At 42.1% G+C, this 20,503-nt stretch overlaps 1 protein-coding gene across 2 annotated transcripts in view; it reads right to left on the bottom strand.

Annotated features, from left to right (window-relative positions):
• Positions 1-20,503, bottom strand: part of tsnare1 (T-SNARE Domain Containing 1) — a 151,976-nt gene that overhangs the window by 48,780 nt on the left and 82,693 nt on the right. For both annotated transcript variants that reach the window (XM_074652601.1, XM_074652600.1), the window contains exon 9: positions 6,483-6,555. In XM_074652601.1, the coding sequence (XP_074508702.1) occupies positions 6,483-6,555 (73 nt within the window). The remainder of the gene's footprint in view (positions 1-6,482; positions 6,556-20,503) is intronic.

Genomic DNA, 20,503 nt, shown 5'->3' with positions numbered 1-20,503 from the left:
CTGAAGCATCGGTATTTGAGTTGGGAGTGAGAACGGGTCGCAAGAGGATTAACCCGTTCACCGTGAACTTTACTCTCAGGACACCTTCATGCCAAACTGCCAATGTCGTGCCAATGATTTCTCATCCTCATACTTGTATTTATGGGTGTGATTTTGATTCATTCAAGCCAGAAGAGGATGAGATTTCCAGTGCCCCCTTTTGGACAAATTAATTCAAACATTCCAAATACCAAAATACCCAATAAACACTCATCTGTAGTACATTATAATATCCAATAGAAAGAAAGCCCCCAACATTTCCTTTCCCAGAATATTTTAAACACCCTGTAAAACAAAAAGAATGCACTTTTTTGATGTATACAAATGACTCCGCTTTTAACACCTCCTCTGTGTAGTATGCCAAAGCTTGTGTCTGCCTGCTGAACCAACCTTGTTGATTGTGTATCTTGACTCACAGGCTTTAATATAGTATGTCCTTAGCCAGCATGAATAGGCCATAAAAGCACTAATCCTTCCTTCTCGAGCCTTTTCATTTCTTTGTATTACCTGCTGCTTTTGCTACAAACGCCCCCACAGCACAATCACATATTATTCATATCCGCCACTACACTGAGAAAGCCTTCAAGAAAAGGCCAACGGCAATTTCGGTGCATCTCTTTTTAATGGGGAGAGGTCCATTATTGCATGGCTCTGTAATGATCAGATTGGACTTCTGCTGTGGTATAATGTTGTGAACTCTGCAGTCTTCCACAGAGACCTCTTCTATCTCTCCGTTCGACCCATTTGGGTGGGAGCACACTGTGTTCCTGTACCTTCCATGTCCAAAATACCACATCAACAGTCTTTCACATGCAAATGACAAAATGCAGTTCACGCATGTCTGATTATGCCGAACAAGCACGAGATGTAGCAAAATTCACAAACAGAAGAAAGAACTGAGTGTGATGGAAGGAAGGGTTCAATGTTTTCTACGTCTGATGGAGGAATTGCACATGTGGAATATGTTTAAGTGCACATTACTACATTTTAGACTTTTTATTTAATTTACGAATTCAAGCTCCTCTTGCAAGGAGTAGTAATTTAAAAGGCTCAGTCTGTTGCGGTGATCCTGAAAGCTCAATGTACTTCAACCTATGAAAACACATGCAAACGCCCAAACTTTTTCCCTTGGAAAAAGATGAAACTTAATGGTGGGTCATGGGCCAAAAGCAAATACCTATTGTATTGTATTGTAATGTTAAGATGCAAAATGGTATTAGGGTCCCACGTTCCCTTAAAGGGACTGTTTGTAAGAATCACAAATGTCTTGTTAACAGCTTCACCTGTGGCCGTTAAGTCAACGAAAGTCATCGTCCTGTTGCTCGCGCTTGTGCTCGCTCTACATAGACATGAAGGAGCATCTCTCAACACAGTGAGGAGACACACGTCAGCTAAAAGCACAATATCACTCTATATTTCAGCTGCTTGGCAGTAATGTTAGCTGACCAGACCAAGGTCTCTCCATGAATCAATGCTGATCCTAGTGTTGGCTTTTCCTGCCTCAGCCTTCCGACCGCGGCCGGAGGGAACAGGGGAGACACCGGAGTTTTGGTCGGAGACGATAACGTTTCTTGCTGCAGAGCCCCGTCACTTCACAAGACACGGGAAACCTCTGTTGGTCTGGAGGAGCTGCAGCAGTTATTTCTGCACAAACGTCCACTGAACATTCACTAGATATTCTCAGAGCTAAACTAAGTCTTCTGCAGTGTGGAGTGTGCGCGCATGCACGTGAGAACTTGGAAGCTTGAGAGCAGGGTAGCAACAGTTCTTGCTGTATGTGACCTGTACTTGCTCAGGTTTCAAATTGCAATTAATGAATGCGAGACACCCACTTACCGGTGCTTCCCGGTACAGGCTTTCATTCCAAACACAAAAACAAAATTACAATTTTACCACTCTCATACTTCTTTGACCTTAAGACTCTCTTACTCTTAATGCACAATAAAAGCATAAAACAGCTTGAGTGAGTGTAGAGACTTCAATGTTCTTGGATTAATCTTTTGTTGTGAACTAATTATTTACTGTGTGTTTGTGTTCAATATGATCCAGGGACAGTTAAAGAAGAACTCAAGTAAAAAAAAATTTAAATAAAAAAAGCACTTTGGAAAAACAAAACATAACAACATTCTCCATTATGTGCGTCATTGGTTGCTGTAAATGTTAGCCACAATAATTAAGAACAGTGTGTTGCAGAATAAAAAGGACAGGAATAGAGGTATTCCATTCTTGTAGAACTGTGGTGAGCCAGTCTGAGTCAGCCTGACTCTAAAGGGTATTTAAAGGGCATCTACATTAGCCTGATTGAAGGCAGCAGACAAAAAGACACTCTACAACAAAAAGGCAGCAATTAGCAGAAGTTATTGCGTCCCATTCCTTCCAAAGAAACCTCATCACACACAAAAACACACACTCACATCTGCACAGTCTTAACAACTAACAGTTTTGCAACATAAATCTGAATAAAGTGTTCATAAAGCATTTGTAACAGCACTATTATTAAACCCAGCTCTTTGCTATTGTCTCTCGTGTTTTGTGCCCTAACACACAGGTCTGTGCAATAACTGTATATGTGCATATCTTTACAAAGTGCAATAGCAACTGGATACGCCACTTATTTTTATTTATGTATTATTGATATGTCACTTCTATTTATTTATACTTCACTTCTACTACTTTTTAAAAATAGTTCTTTGTATTACTGTGGCAGATGAATATGTGTGTGTGTGTGTGGTGTGTGAACGTGCGTGTATGTGAGGAATATTGAACGTACTGTTTCAAGAGCTGCCCAGTAAATTTCGTTATACAATGTGTGCAATGACAATAAAGATATTCTATTCTATCTTCATAGGTCAGCAAAATAAGCATTTTGTTATTTAAAGGGACTGTTTGTAACTTCTTACACGTATAAATCATTGTGGGTCGGTATCCCATGCGCGCTCGCGTGTGGCTACGCTGTTCGGACAAGACTCCAACACAAACTACAGTGAAGCACCAAAACCTCTTGGTTGTATCTAGTGAAGCCCGTCTGTTAAACAGTGTTGGCCGCGGTCGGAGGACGCGGGGGAGACCGTAGCTTTGGTCTCCAGGACCGGAGTCTCTGCTGTACTCTGCTCCTCTGCCTGCCTTCACTCACACACCGCGCTCGTTCTCGCTCTCTCTCGCTCCACCTCTCACGTGCATGCTGCTCACTCCACACTGCAGAAGAGTTAGTTTAGCTCTGAGAATATCTAGTGAATGTTCAGTGGACGTTTGTGCAGAAATAACTGCTGCAGCTCCTCCAGACCAACAGAGGTTTCCCGTGTCTTGTGAAGTGACGGGGCTCCGCAGAGAGAAACGTTATCGTCTCCGACCAAAACTCCGGCGTCTCTCCCGTTCCCTCCGGCCGCGGTCGGGAGGCTGAGGCAGGAAAAGCCAACACTAGGATCAGCATTGATTCATGGAGAGACCTTGGTCTGGTCAGCTAACATTACTGCCAAGCAGCTGAAATATAGAGTGATATTGTGCTTTTAGCTGACGTGTCACCTCACTCTTTTGACCGATGCTCGTTCATGTCTATGTAGAGCTAGTGCGAGCAACAGGACGCTGACTTTCGTTGACTTAACGGCCACAGGTGTCGTTGTTGACAAGATATTTCTAATTCCTACAAACAGTCCCTTTAATATTCATAATACTGTTAATAAGCCTTCTGTTTAAAGGTCCAGTGTGTAAGATCTGGCGACATGTAGTGGTTACAGATTGCAACCTCTCCCCGTGTGCCTTCGCCCCGAGCCTTTCCAAGCCGACCGAGAGCCGGTCGCGGCGTGCCGCCTCGTATGCGGGACACCCCAGCCTGCCTTGTGTCGGTCACACCCTCCAGCTGGCTGTTAACGAGGGTCTTTTGGCACAGAGAAGTACTCGTATCGGTACTCGGTATCGGCGAGTACCAAAATGTAAGTACTTGTACACGGTCTGAAATAAAGTGGTATCGGTCCAGAGCTATACGATCTGTCCCATGGACTGTTTTGCTTGCTTCACCCTTTCTGTCCGAGGACAGCACAATATCCAGTTGAAAGGTCAGACAGTAAAGGTACTGTGAGGGATTTTCGGTGCTGGAAATCCATTTATCTTTGTTTTGACTGTGTTTAGTTTAGTCACTGAGGCTTACTGCTAAATTACAGCAACTTCATCATCGTTTATCGCAGCACGCAGGTTTTGGTTGCTTAGTAACAGCAGGCGTGACAGAAGCGCAACCTCCCAAGCACATTGGAAAGAAAAAAAAAGTGGCGCGGCAGGCGTTTTCCACGCGGTTTTAGACGGGACATGTGTATGGCCCCTTAAACTCCAGTGTCTGGTGGCTTATTGCAAGACATGTTACATGTCATATAGCATTGCTCTGACACACAGAACTGTTTTAAAGATCATAAGGTGTGACCTTTGTGCAGTCATAAGAAGACTTGTCATGTAGAGTTTAATTAAAGTCAATGTCATTTGTTGACATTTTTCACGTCTTTTAAGTTCACAGATAGCGTTTGGGGATTTGGGTGTGCTATTAAGAAGAAGTACTTTGTTAATCCCTCATTGGGGAAATTATATTTCATTAGGAGCTACAACAACATATTAACATTTAAAGTTTATGTCTGGTAATAATAAATGTCTTTTCTAGTCAACAAATATGAAAAGATTAAAAAACAACATTGGATGATGTAAATATCTCATTCCTCTGCTCCATAGAGCTCCAATGTTGTTCAAAAAACTATTAAACATACATTAATGAGCCACATTGCTGCACTTTACTACATAGTACTTACATGTTCCTTTACTAAGATCAACATTTGTATTTGTGTCATGCCAGCATGACATTTTAAGACATATTCATCTTTATACAACAACTTCTATAAGTACTTCTATTCACATTTCAAATAAACTGTACACTGAAAATGATTGCTACAGTCCTTTTCAAATTAAAACAACTTACTTCTATGATCTGGACAACATTGAAGGCACCTTTTCCCTAATGGTTGCACACCCTTTGGCAACAATGATGGCCTCCAAACATTTCTTGTAGCCATCTATAAGCTTCTTGCACCGGTCTGCTGGCCAGTTTAAAACAGTCTGCTTTTATCCCTTTCAACTATCCTTTTATGCCTTTGGATGTGTGCTTTGGGTCTTTATCATGCTGGGGGACCCATGATCTTTGACCCAAACACTGGGGGAGCACATTTCGCTCTAAAATACCTTGGTAATCCTCTGATTTGATTCCTTTAATACGGTATAGGTCTCCAGCACCAGAGGCAGCAAAGCAGCCCCGCAACATTGTGGATCCGCCACCATGTGTAAGGTAGGGTGTTCTTTTCCTTACAAGCTTCATTTCGGTTGCCTATAAACAAATCGCTGGTCTGGTATAGACCAATAAGTTTGTTTAATACTCATTTAATCTTACACCTTTTTTATGGGATCACTGTAGATGGCCTGTATAGCCTTCCATTTACCCCATATTCAATAAGATTATGAGATAAACAATCCCTAGTGATCATATCAAAAGGTCAGGGATAGCAACTGTACATGGCGCTGTCTGGTAAAATGAGCATTGCTTAAAACGACTACTTTTTCCTCTGAATTTTGGCCCTTATGCCATATAACACATATAAAATCATGAATTAGCTTTTCAAATGATCACTTTCAGGAAATGTAAAGTATAAATGTAGTGAAAAAATTCAACCCGCAAGTAAGGTTAAATTTGCCTCCCAGTTATTTATTTGGCTAAGTAGGCCTGAGCCAAAGAACAACACTGACTGAATGAAGTGACTCTCCTCCAGACACAGCTGAAAGTGCTTTGCAGCACCAAACATCACCTCAATTTGGAGAGTCACCTGCCTTCTGAGACCTTTCACTTTTACTCTGAATTTATCTACAACCCCATCACAACAGCATGTTTGAGCTTTGTCTCTTAGTGTGCTTGGTTGTTTGACATACAGTAAGTAGCAGCCAATTCTCCGGTGAATGTTCATGATGAGGCCAGACATAGCTGATGGCAGATTTGTGACCCAGCAGCAAAAGCCTCTATCTGCCCTATATCTGTGTGCTACGTCTAGTTGTTTTTTTGGCCAAGTTCGAAATCACTGCAGGGTGTTGAGAGCCGTTTAAAGATATCAGGGTGTCTAAATGGATTTTCTCTAACAGTCCGCACTGTTTGTGTATAAACCCAGAGCATTTTGGTTCTCATCAAAGAATCTGAACAGCGTGGCAGCGAGGTGGAGGTGGAGGCTACAAAGTTTGTTTTGCCCGGCAGCATTTTCAAGCTCATGTTATTAATCAAGCACATCAAATTAAAACATGACCACAAAGGTTATCGTTGCTAATTGAGTCAGGGACAACAATGTAAACAATATTCAATACACTCACACACACACACACACACACACACACACACACACACAGACAAACACAAACTCTCAATATCTTACCTATGGCGTCGCCTTGTTCATGCACCATACTGGCCAGATCCTTCATGATTTGACTGACGTCCAGCATGTCTCTCTGTGGAGAAAACACACAGTATACAAATGTTACACCACTATTCAACTCAATGTCATTATGTTGATGGTCTAGCCATCAGTTCTTATAAATGCCATCGATATCTATTGAAGGTACAAAATGAAAAGGTGGCTAGTAGCTAATGGTGCTAACAGCACTAATAGTGCAAACAGGTGTTATCAGCTGTAACCGCCGTATGAGCGTATAGTGCAGAGCGGCAATGATTACCTAGCCAGTGGGGCACACACACATGCACTAAAAGCAATGTGCGTGCGGCTGGACTAGCTACGTAAACAAAGCACAGAGAAGCTCGGATTCCAACACACACAGAGGGAGAGAGACTTCATTCTCTGCTCAGGTAGACACTACTCCTCTATATCTTTACATAGACAATAGTTGTTTGCTACTTTTTTGGATTACTGCAGAAAATCCGCTCTGTGGCATCAAACGTTCATGATACTTACACCTTTTGTTCAGCCAGATAAACAAATGATCACCACTTTTCTGATTTTTGAAGTGTGAATGCAATCGCCAGAAGTAAAAAGCTAACGTTAGGCTATAAACGAACTACGACACCGTCGCATGAGCGAGAGTATACACGACGAGGCTTTAATGGCGGACGTGTCGGCGTGATGACGTTTAGTAGTCTCATTTAGCCACTTGTTGTGAAGTGGATGCAATGGAACGGGGATGGAGAATGCGACATCTAGTGACTGAATGTAATCCATGTTATCGATTGCACCTTAAATAATGATGCTAAATAATAATAAAACTATATACTACATGGAATTCCAATTTAATAAGAACATAAATATACACATACATTAACACAACACTATACCATACCGCCGTGGCACCGTGCACCATGGCACGCCACCTTTTGTCCCTTATTCAGTGAGAAAGTTGGCATCCCTACCTGCTGAGCGTCTTGCTAGGTGACTACAGGATTGCTTTATTTCCTTTGTCTCTAAAATGTCAGCAAATAGAGAAAAATGGCCATCACAGTTTGATATATCAATAAATAAATAATAAATAAATATTCCAAAACCCAATGATATTAAATTTACCCATTCAAACTTGAACAACTGAAGCCAGTGAACCTTTGCTAATTTTGTTTTGATAATGTCTAAAGTTCTGGTGGTCTGCTCAAGATTAGTGGGATCTAAAAGATTTCCCTGGGACGCCGTATTAAACTACAGTGGTTTTTGATTATTATTTGGTGTCTTGTGCAACTTTAGATGCTAGACACAAAACCTCAGATGTGCAGCTTTAATATATGCATGGATTTGTAAGTTCCCTGTCCCTGTATAATTGACAAATTTGGATTTGTGTGTAATCCTAAACATTGTGTGCTTGGCTTGACTAAACTTAAAAAAAAGCAGTTCAACGTTTTTGTTCAATTATTTCTCTGTCAGGGCACAGAGCAAACTACTAGCAGCTATGGTTGACCGCAGCTAATTCTCTGTATGCAGTCCCCAAGCTTTGAATCTGCTCTCAGTGTTTCAGCTCAAAGCAATATGAAAGCTTATAAAACCTCTGTCTATCTCCTGCTCACAGGTCCCCCCTCTCCTCCATTATGGCTCCATGCAATCACAGCTGCGTTTGTGTAGCCTAACCCACTGGGCCATCCATCACAGGTGGCACAGATTGCTGTGGAAACTGGCAGCCATCCTGCCACTTGGCAAAATCCATTTGAACTGAGCCAAAATGGCCCCTGGCAAACCTTGTGATGCTAAAGACTTTTTTATATTTATCTTTGGGCCGCCCTGTCTATCATGCCGTAATAGAATAACAAATTTATTTTACCTGGCAACGTATCGGGCAATCAGGTCTCATTTCATCATAATGACATGAACAGTGTGTAACCAATTTAGTAAATATGTGTGTGGAAGTGAATAGGCAGCGAGAGAGACACGCACAGGGGGAAGGCAGAGATGTGATGGGTTGGGACCCCTGCCCGAGGGCTGAGTGGGTGGCCAGGCTCCGGGCCAACACTGTGCCCTTTTCCATATTTCATGGGCTTTAAATTCCACTCATCTAGCAGCCACTGGATGCTGGCACTGGGCTGGGAACCAGGACCGGAGATTTTTCTATTATATTTCCAACAACAGGTTTACTACAGGAGATCTTCTTCTCACCCAGGGCAAGTATATCAGTACTGCTCGGAGATGGTTTCTCCTTCAGTTCCCATGTGGACCTGATCAGGTGCAGGTAAGGAAGTCAAGTTTAGGGTTGCTTTGACACCCTTTAGTTTGGTCCACTTGGTTTGGAATAAAGAAAGAAGAGTCTGTAGTTTACATTGAAAAAGTGACAAAATTAATACTCAACCCAGACAGTAGCCTATGCATGCTACCGTTGTTTTCCCCTCAGCACGTCACCTCGCCAGATCTCACAACGAGACTTCTCCTTGAGTGAGATTCTTTCCATAATGTCGGACACTTATAATAACAATCAGAGCCAGTCATGGCAAAAAAACAAACACTTTTAGTGGACGTAAATGACGGTGCCAGCTTGCCCCAATAGGATTACATTGCAGCAGCTGCCCTCTACGGACAGTCTCACAGCAGTTCGTGAAATAGTCACAAATCTAATCTATTTGATTCGTGTACATAGACACAAATTTCCCTTTTTTTCGTGACACTCAGCCCGACTTTCAACAACGTATTTTTCATGCGTGTCAATTTCCACTCCAGTCTTTTCAAAATACCGACCATGATGATTTATACGTGTAAGAAGTTACAAACAGTCCCTCTAAGTATGTTAATATGTTTGAATACTAACTGCTAAAACAATATAGGCCTACTATGACAATTAGCAGGTCAACTCATTCATTAGAGACTTTTGGTTGTGGCATTCTGCATCATCAGTGCTACACTGACCCATGTGGGGAAATTAAATTATTGAAGCGCAAGTCACGCTGAACTTTACTGTAACTGATGTCTTTATTTTTTTTAATGCTGGTTTTCCCGGTGCTCACAAAGATCAGATGTAGTGGTAATGAGCATTATGTTAGTCCAAACTGCAACTGGAAATCTAATGTCATGGACAATGATGGACAGCTATAGCATTACAATAAGGCTTCATGTTCTGTAATGTTATGAGGGGATAGTAACTGTGTGGCTGTTTCACTCACTTTTTAACAACGTTTTACTTTAATATTATATATCAGAGTAAAAATCCTCACACTAACACACGTTACCATGGTTGGATGTCACTGTGGATCTTTCACAATTATATAGGAGATTGCTTCCTTCACAGTTGAAGAGCAGATAGATCATGCAGTCTACTTCTCACCACAAACAATACCAGAGTTTGCTTGGAAACGGAGCGAGAGCCACCTTTCCAGGTGGTGTTTTGTACAGCTGTTTTGGTCCAGTTCAAATAACAGCTTTGACTCCAGCCTAAATGAACCGGACCTAATGGTGAAACGCACCAGAGTTTGTTTGAATTGTACCAAACGGGAGGCCTGTTAAGTATTCTTCCTTCAGACACTGAGGGGCAGATTCACAAAGATGCTGATATCACAGTGAATAGTGCATCATCTTCAACAGCTATCTTCCAAACTATGTCCATGAAGTTTTGCAGTTGAGTGCAATTCGCCCTTTTTTTGCATCTGATTGTAATTATCCATGTGGCAAAGTATTTTGCACTTGACGCCGATGTGTTGGTTGTGAGGATGTGAGAGACACCTTTTGAGTTTATTTAATACCTGCAGCGTTCCTGCTGAAGCAGAAACGATAAGTGTGCCTCCCCATTAAGAGAGACATACTGTATTTACGCACGAGGCACAGCAGCGTAACTTCATTGATTATTTTAATTTCTCTTTTTTTTCTCATGTATTTTCAAAGGTGATATGTAGGGGAGCGTTATTCGTTCATTTTTCATGACACAAATGTCATTGCATCCTGTCACTGTAATGTAGTGACTGCATCCCAAAAGAAATGAGATTGAGCAGACAGCTGTAGTTAACACCAACTCTCTAGATTTAGGCTTTTAATACCAAGTCCATTTCTCTGACTGTCTAATAATGATGGGAATGGGTTTACATTGCAGTTAGTTGAAGGGTGCATTGTGCATTGGTACCAAGACACGAGGGGCCGCTGCTCAAGCGTCGGTATTTGACGCCCTGGGAGTGAGATCAGGCTGAATACAAGCAAGAGTGGGGAAAACCATTCACGTCGGCCTCCGATTTGGACGTATGAGGAAGTTCTGACACTATAGTATCACCCAGTTGGTTAAAAGAACTACAGAAGTGTCAACCAAGTGGTTGAAAAAAATGACTGCACAGCCACCGTCAGCGGTAATTACATCTAAATGAAACACCAGGCTTTCACCCAGGAACCAGCTCTTTGTGTCCCGTGTAAAACTAGAAGTCAACGTTAATTTACTTGTCACATAGCTTCCGTACTTAAGTAACACCACTAACGTAGTTATTTTAATCTAAAACCACGATCTTTTCCTAAAGCTAACCAAGTAGTTGCCTAAACCTAACAAAGTTTTTTCCTGTGAAGATGGAATTTTATTATGAAAAGACTGTATGCATGTAACGTGTAGAAATTGACACGTGTTGCTGGACATTCGTAGGAGAACGCACGAAAAATGAGGAATAACTTTTTGTAAGATATCATACAAACCGTTGGATGAGGATACGTTGACCAAGGAGACCGCTGTTCGTGTCTTGTGTGAAACGTCAAAAATTTTGTTACGTAGCTTACATACATATTTTAACCCAAACCACGATCTTTATCTAAATCTAACCAAGTAGATTTGTTGTGTAAGTAAACCTACGTTGGAAGTTTATTTTGAAAAGAGACCGTAGGCACGTAACAAGCAGAAACTGTGTTTCCTGTGTACACAGATGTTTATTTTGTTAAAACACTATGTATGTAACAAGCAGAAACTGACACGCTAATCCCTGAATCCAAATCTGACGCTAGAGTAGTACCGAGAGCGTCATAGGGCCACTGACCAAGCTTTAGTATTTGATGAGTTGTGAGTGAGAAAGTGACTGTTAATATAATGACTGTTTTCCCATTGTTCCCATTTTGCATGACACGAATGCAGCATTCGTGTAAGTCCAGCTGAGTTTCCTCAACACTGCAGCACATCATGTTTTTCATCATAGTCATGGAAAAATTGTCAAGAGAACGTAAAATGACATTATTTGTGACTGATTCACCCTGAATCTGCAGCAGCTCCGAGGGGCAGCGCTCTACAGCGACCCGGACCTCACCTCCCTGTGAGCGGCGCATGCAAAAAAATGAACTTCCTGCACAGAGAACAATAGTGTGTCACGGAACATTTGTTGCATTCCACAAATCGTTATGAGTCAAACTGTCCCTCAGTGCTGACGCTCACCTCCGCCGGTCCCCTGTCAATCCTGCCGCTGTTGTTATTGTGTGTGACTGATGAAAAGAACACACTTGAAAAAGTGAAAGGCTCCGACGCTCTGTATATTTTCACGAGACTAAAATGTCAGACTGCGATTCAGACATCTGTTCCATCTGACACCGGGGCCACTGCAGAGACAGCAAAAACACAATTAAAGTTGAGGCCAAGATAAATAAAAAATAAATAAATAAATAAAAGTCGCAAAAACAAGCCTGGCGGCAGCATCTGATTGGCACCTCTGTCACCAGCGCTGCATGCTTCGTATTTCTCCAGTCACAAGGATCTGTCTGATACTAGCTGATATGAACACTTGTGGGAGAGACTGCAGCTCGATCCAAAGCTTTGCAACCTGCAGATCGCCTGATAAAGGATGAGCAAAAAAGGGGAAAAGTGACTTCTCTTTCCTGTTATTTTCATGCTCATGCTACCTAGAGATTGTTCTATTCCTCCACACAGAAATCAGTCCATGAGCATCTGCTGTGTGATTACTTTGTGTCTTGAAAACCCACACTTTCTTTATTTAAAGTCAAATTTGCTGGGCACAGTTTGATACCTTTCAATGAATCAGCACAATGAAGATGATTTACAATCCAATATATGACAGCGAGCAGCAGGGATTAGAGAAAGTGCCACATGCAGAGCATGATCCTCCCAGGAAGCTTTTCATACAAAGATTGCAGTTTACAGAGGCCGGCAGCATGCATGCTAATATGCCATTCAGTCTTAGACGGCAGAGCGGTGACGAGACAAACGGCCATGCGTGGAGGTCTCCTCTTGTGCCTGCAGAGGGAAGTGTGGCACAGCAGAGCCTCCTATCAGCCTCTTTGAGGTGAACCGGCTTCGGTAATAAGAGCTGATTAAGTATGCAAGTCAGCTGCGAGGAGGGAAAGCGCTGATAGACAGCACGACCCTTGAAGAGGCGTCAGGGAGATTTAAGGCGTTTTCACACCTTGTTCGCTCGGAGAAGTTACTCGGAACCCTTGAAGTGCTCTCAGTTTGCTTCTTTTGGCCAAATGAGAGCACAGCAATCAGAGCGAGACCTCGCTGAGAGAGAAGTCGCTCAGAACATTCTCAAACCAAATTGACACCTCCTCTGGACTCCGAACGTGATCAGACTGTGATCAAACTACAGAAAGCACTTGTCACCATACGCTGTCTGTTCACGGGACCAGTGCAAAATAAGAGTGACGGGAGCTGTGTGACAGATCGCAAACAGTGTTTCTCAACCGTCTCCTGCATGTTACGCTGTTTTTAGGTGCTGAAAATTGGAATGAACCCATGGAGCAGTTAGCGGGATTTTTCTCTCTGTTTTCTGTAAGTGTGATTTACAACACTTAAAGAGTCATAGAAATTAAAGTATGGTATACTTAACATTTAATTCAAATCATTTAAAAAGTAATTACATTATAATATATTGAGCAACTATCGGCATCACGACTACTACTATATATCTTCAACTCAACTTTCTCCATATCAAGTGACCCGGTAAATGAATCCAAACTGCATGGCTGAAAAACCCAGAATTTATTATCTGTATACCAAACAGAACATTTTGCTTTTTTTTCGACATTTTGCTGCCTTCAAATAAAAATAAATGTAATTTATATTCGAGTATTAAAGCTGCAGTGGGTAGAATTGGAGCAAATGTGGTTTATAAAAGTTATTTTTATAAAACGGTCACTATATCCTGACAGTAGTGCATGAGACATGTAATCTGAAAAAAATAAATAAATCACGTGCCTTTGTGTCCTCCGGTGCTCCTAACGGCATCTGCAAGATTTCACAGACCAGAGGAAAACAACCAATCAGAGCCGAGCTGTAATAGAGTATATCTGTAGAACAGTCTGACATTGTCATGCCAGTGCTGTTGCCAACGGATGAGAACAGTGGAACATGTGCTGTGTTTTAGTGTTTTAGAGGGTAAGTTGTTGTGTATCTCAGGTGTAGACTGGTTTAGGGAGCACATCAATTGACTCTGTCATATCAAGTGCGATTTGACTGCGTTCAGTGACGTATCCGCTCTCCTTCGGCACATTAGTCATCATTCGCTGTCAACGCTTGTCATTTCAAGTCCCTTCTGTTCCTGCTGCATACTGGCAAATCCATAGCCCACAAGGGGGGGAAGCTATTTCTTTACTATGTGCTGAGCAGCTCAGTGCAACTCTGTGCTCCCAATCAATCCTGAATATAGATCAGTCTGCAGCCTCACATGAACTCAAGTTGAACAAAGCAACATTTTTATGTAAAAACCCAGACATCTTATCAGTTTAAATCACACAGCGGGGCTGCAACGGAGACAAGTGTTCCAACCATTAGATGAGGTAGATAGGAGCAACACTATACTTGTATTCAGATGGTTCCTGACAAGAAATCCTCTCAACACACACTCACAGGCACTGAGGCAAAACAAAAGACTGGCTGTCTCCTTCACAACAGACCTCTTCATCACCTCCACCCCCGCTACATATGAAGCACATATGTGGGTCTGGGATGTAACTTATGATTCCTTGGTATTACACGTTATGAAATAAATCCCTCCAGCATATTACATTTAAAGGCAACGTATCCTCATACAACGGTTGGTATAATATCTTATGAACAGTTATTTTCCTTGCTTTTTCCTATGAATGTCCAGCAACACAAACATGTATCAGTGCGTCTGCGCAAGCTTCTGCGGTGTTTAGAAAACTACTTGGTTAGGTTTAGGAAAAGATCGTGGTTAGGAAGGTTTTGGAGGAGCGGCTGCTGCCGGGCGCAGAGCTCTCCACCTCCACCCCCGGGCTCCGACTGCAGGTCGAAGGTGGCAGCAAAGCCGGATCTGGGTCTGTCCGCGGCGTGCTGCTCGCTGCCGGAGGCCCCACTTGTGTCTGAGTCTGAAGGAGTTTCTGGCAAATCTGCATGATTTCGACTGATTTCACATGGAATCCAACCCGGTGGCACAGATGAAGCATTAAGAATAAGTCTAAAGAAGCAACCAATCTTCTCACTGATGGTCTTGTTTACTTATGTATGTCATATAGGGCTCGATCTTACACCCGGCACAAAACGGCGCACAGGTGAACATAACTGTCATTGCTATTTTCAGACCGACACAGTTGTCATTTTTCACGCCCGGTGCCCACGTTGTGTAAGTGGCAAATGTTCTTGCGCCCATCTGTGCACCAATGGGCGTGTTGGTCTTAAAATGAGGTGTGGTCAGGTGCTTTGTTGGCGCATTGCTATCTTGAGGCAGCAGAAAGCGATCGACCAGCAAAAACCTGGTCTAAAGTCTGCCGCAGTATTTTCCTGCTATTAAAGGATCCATTATTCAGATAGTAAGATGCGTCTACAGGCAGGTTCACAACACGCGTACACTCTGCTTGTTACGCACACAGGGACGCAACAGCAGCGCTCCTCCTCCTCAGTTAAACTGTGTCGGCGCTAGAACAATGTTTTTATTTATTTTAAGGAAACAATAAATTCAGGCAGCAGGTGACGGTTCAGAATATAATGAAGAGAGGCTCTCAGGGGTTCTGTATTACTCAACCTGCAGCGCTCACTGGGGTTACCGCCGTGACCAGAGAGATCACGGTGCACACACGCCTCAGTGGCATCTCCTCCCATCATCCCTCTGTGTGGGAGAGTGTAGACGTAGGCTACTTCAAAGTTTGCGGGCCTTCTCCCCCTAAACGACGGCGTTTTGAGGCTGATGGATCCGGGGCGTTATGCACCATCTCTCCAGCAGCGCCAGGCTGCAAGCCCATGCGTAATGCAGCTTCGGAGGATTCCACTCAGCCGGTTCGAGCCCCCCGTGGGTTGCATCGGACAGTAATACAGTTTTCATTATTTATCAGTATCAATGTTTATCATATTTAGCCTCGTGCTTATTTTACCTATGATTAATTAAGAGACTAAATACAACCTCTTGTGCCCCTTGTGCCTTACTTTGCACCCAGATTATTTGCTGCTTAATTAGCAGAAGTGTAGCTGGACACGCCCTAAATGCACTTGCGCCATGCACTTTAGACCACGCGCTATAGATTGTTTAAATAGATGCCCATAGACGCATTAGTATTGCATTGAGACTGTTTCATAACCAGTTCATCACAATAACTTTAAGTACAGAAGTTACCTGACAAATAAGTCAATGTTGACTTCTGGTTTCACATGGGACACGAACAGCGGTCCTGTTTGTTTGACCCATCCATCCATCCCGACGTCCTCCCATACGCTGACTTTGTCACTCTTTATACTACGTCACCTGTCCTGGTTCACGATTACGTGGATTACATATGAATTGATTACTGTGTACTATATACTGTACAACTTACAGCACATCACTTTTCGAAGGTATAGCTACGAACAATATGAGAACAGCGTGTTGAAGGTTACCTCAACTCACCTGCACCTGAAGCATTTAGTGATATAATTATATTCCCTACGTGGTGTTTCCATGCTTCAGTGAGGAGACAGAGACCTGCCGCCTTTGCTACTTAATTGAAAGCGGAACATGAAATCATGACTTGCTAACATGTTTCAGTGGAAGTACACTAAGTGAATTAACATGAACTATACTGCAGGAGCTGGGTAATCACTGGCAGACCTCTACTCTCTGTTATGTCTGGTAAGGTTCATTTCCATGTCACAGATGTCTTCTGAATGAATTTTGGACTATCAATTCACCAAGTACCCAAAGCTAGTAACAGACAATAACTATGCAACAGGCTAAAGAGATTTACTTGACGGATGGTTTACCACTGTACGTTTTATAAGAAGAATTGGATATAAACACGACTAACTGGAAATCTTCTCGTCTCCTCTGGCTGATAAAAAATGTAATAATGTGTGATTAATTTGCGGATAGATATTTTTTACACTAGTATTTTCAAACACATTTGGTGAATAAAGCATGGTGTCTGGAGGAGAGCTGTGTATTCTAAATTTGATGGACTTACATCGGAGCTTATACTAGTTTGCACCTCGCTATGTGTGCATTCAAAATAGTTAAAACACTCAATAAAATATGTATATGACACATACAGTATGTATACAAACACAATTCTGCTAGTAACAAATTCTGTACTTAATTACCTCATAATCACTGATTCCTTCCTTTAACATATTTTACCACTGTTATGCATATATATAATATATATATATTGTATATATATATATATATACACAATATTTAAATTAAAAAAGAAAAAAGTGATGCATCTGTAAACATGAGTTTTGTTGTGACAGCTTATTCTGGGAAACATCCACTGAGAACCAATTTAGCCCCGCAGCTGGAGGCCAGAGTGTTTGGATGATGACTGTTTGTTTGTTGATCAGTATTCAAGGACAATTATTACTTATCTTCATATTAGATTAAAAAGAGATTAAAAAAAAAAAAACATCAGTAAATGTCATTCTATTCAAAATCAGATTTCCTGGATAAAGTTAAAGGAAGTGAACAAACTGGGGAATTGGAGACCGGTTTCTAGAATGTCTGCCGTGTTGTTTGAAAGTGGAAGACCAATGACAGCCCATTGAGTCCAACCAAGTATAGGAAGGGTTCACGTTGATATCTGTAGTAACTGAATAATAACAATGCATAGTTATAGAAAGATATGGCTAACCAAAGTGGCTTGGACAAACACGTTTATCTGCTGTTCTCTCTCATGCTCAGTCATTCATCCCCCTCCCACACCACCCCAATCGCACTCTCCTTGATAAGTGTGCTTAATGCTGATATGAAATTCTCCCCACATCTCCCACCCCGAGCCCAAAGGCATCGGGCAACAGGACACAGTGTCACTGCCACAGCAGAAAAACCGTTAAGCAGATTTACTTGCACGCTTACTGGTGAGAAAAGGGGGGAGGAAAAAAAAAATGATGACATTTTTCCCACACCGGCTGCATGAGAGACATCTCTCTCTTTGCCCTTACTGAATAAACGGTTTATATATGTAAAATCATGTTTCCTCACCGGCGGTAGCCCAAGGACCTAACACCCCTGAATACGATAACGCGATACCAGCAGCGGGGCCTGAAGGACAGCGAGGGGACCGAGCTGAAAATATTCGAGGCAGAGGTTAGAGTCTGCTCAGGCTCAACCTGCTTCCTCTTCTGTGATTTCTAAATAACAAGGATTGAGGCAACAAATGACATTTAGTCCTGTTACTATTAGCAAATAGCTTTGTGCACTTGTACTTTTTGCCACACACGTGGTGTGCCTAAGGGCCTGTGAATCTGTCCATCTGTCCATCCCAACAAGTCCTCCAAATGAACCACAACAAAATGCATTTTGTGGTCCATGCCCTCGAGAACACATAGAAGCGTTTTCTGATCTAACGCCTCAATCAGCAGGATGACATCATTCGCCTCCTAAAAACCATCACACTTCACTGTTGGAAAAATAAATCTGTTTCATGATGTGACAAAGTTTTAGACACGAAAGCCACTTTGTTAAAGGGAGTGTTCGAGGGGAGAACCGCCACTGGAGCTAAGCAATGTACTGCTGCGGACGCCACGTTAGCTCAGAACCGAAAGTCCAACACGTTCTCATCCCAACTCGTCATACTAAGGCTCTGTCAGAACCCTCAACGTCACTTTTCGTTTGAATAAACACGTGCTTAATGTTGTGAATTAAACAAATACACTTGCTAAGCATTGGGCAACAATACCGCTTGAAAAAACAACATGGTTGGGTTAGAAGTTACTACGTTTTTTACAGTGCAAATGTGACTTCACGTCGTGAACACGGGACACAAACTAACAGCTGATTGTAAAGTGAAACGTAACACACGTCTCCTGGATGAAAGCCTTGTGTTTGTTGGACCCATCCAGCTCCCCTCCTACCCGCCCTGCGTGTCTCTTTCACTCTTAAACTACGTCACCACAGCACTTTCTCTGAGTGTTTCCCTTTAGTAGTTATTGGAAAGCCCAGAGTTTCTCTTACCGCCGCTGAAGGGTGCCTTGTGCGGCGCTATCAAACGCAGACGGCCGTGACAAAGCCTCTGTGTTTTAACGCCCTGAGAATGAGAACGGGCTGGAAAGTTACACAGTAACACAAACTAACTAACTGATCAATGCAGCGGTAGACCAGAAACTCCCGTGTTCTGAGAGGTCAAAATACTGGTTTTGTGAATGTAGCTGGTGGCTTTGAAGAGAGCGCTATAACTGCTTTATTTCCCTGTCAGAAAGGGTTGTGTGACAGCGAGGCAAAGCTGGGAAAATATTCTAAATATAGCGTACACTTAAACTGATTGATTGTTTTAGGTGGCTAAAATATCTTTAATAGTAGGGAAACACCGTGGTTTGGGTTACAATCACTTCTTCATTAAGGTTAGAGGTTGCAATGATAAAAACATGATTAAGGTCATGGAATGATCATAGTCATACAGTGATTGTGGATTGTGTGTATTTAGTAGTGGCAGAGAAAGAAAGAAAAAAGTGAAAAGTCCCTTTCTTTGACATCATGATTCACTTCATTATATTTTAATTAAAATGTAATTAAACCTCAGTCCTCCCAATCCTTCGACATTGCATGTGAAATATAATATTTTGAGAATTAAAACCTGGAACTGAGTTATCTTTCATTAAACAGAAATTTACACCAATACATTTACCTCTACTTCAATTACATCTCAGCAAAGTGTCAGAGCTTGTTAGCTGGATATTTTATTACCGTTAGAAATATTAGAAATACGTTAATTTAACCTGCTGTGCTGATTATCTTCTCGTCTGTGTCTTACTAACTGTAAGAGAAAGTGTACAGTGTGAACAGTGTCACTCGTTAGGAGGAACCTGAAGCCTGTGTTAGTACGCTTTAGTGGATAATTAAGTTTGAGTTGAATATCAGAGTTTGGATTTCACAGAAGGCTGATATTCTCATTATCTAGAGGGAGCCAGCTAGCAGTACGTGATCTGCCATCATGCTATTAGCTTCAGTGTGTAAATAGAGGAGAATCAATATGGCCGTGATTGCCGGGGTTAATAACACATGCTTTTGCTAATAAACCACTTTCTCTCCGATCCTTTCTGCTGAGGGGTGTAAAAGTTGTAGTGTTTGTCTACTGGGATGATTTATCTGGCGGTGTTTCCCACTATACCTGTCTTCACTCAAGGGTAAACGCTGTGGATGGATTGTCCCGAGGACACATTGGTAGGACAGACACGCTTTGCTGTGGGCCTTTTTTTTCCCCTCTTTCTACCGGGCCAGGTGTTGTATTCAGATTCCCCTTGAAAGCTGTCCTCTGTTATGCCTTTTTTTTTTATGAATTCCTTTTTGATGAAATGATCTCCTGTGCCAGAGCATATAAAGTGCAGCTGGGAGGTGACAGTCTAAGGGGCGATCGGGATGTGCAGAAAGTGCTGCAGAGGCTGGATACTAATATTCTGAATATTTCATGTCAGAACATGTGGAGTAATATAATATATATATATATATATATATATATATATATAACGTTACTATGTCCACAAATTCAATTACAAACAGGGTGACTCCCTGGACGGCTATGAGCCCCTCCAGAGCCATATTAGATATATTATATGTTATATATAAAACAGAGACTGTTTGTAAGATTCAGAAATG

Source organism: Sebastes fasciatus, chromosome 12 (genome assembly GCF_043250625.1).
Source record: "Sebastes fasciatus isolate fSebFas1 chromosome 12, fSebFas1.pri, whole genome shotgun sequence".
In the NCBI taxonomy this organism is placed as follows: Eukaryota; Metazoa; Chordata; class Actinopteri; order Perciformes; family Sebastidae; genus Sebastes; species Sebastes fasciatus.
Note: the sequence above shows the minus strand (reverse complement) of the source record. Positions and strands in the feature narration are given on the sequence as shown.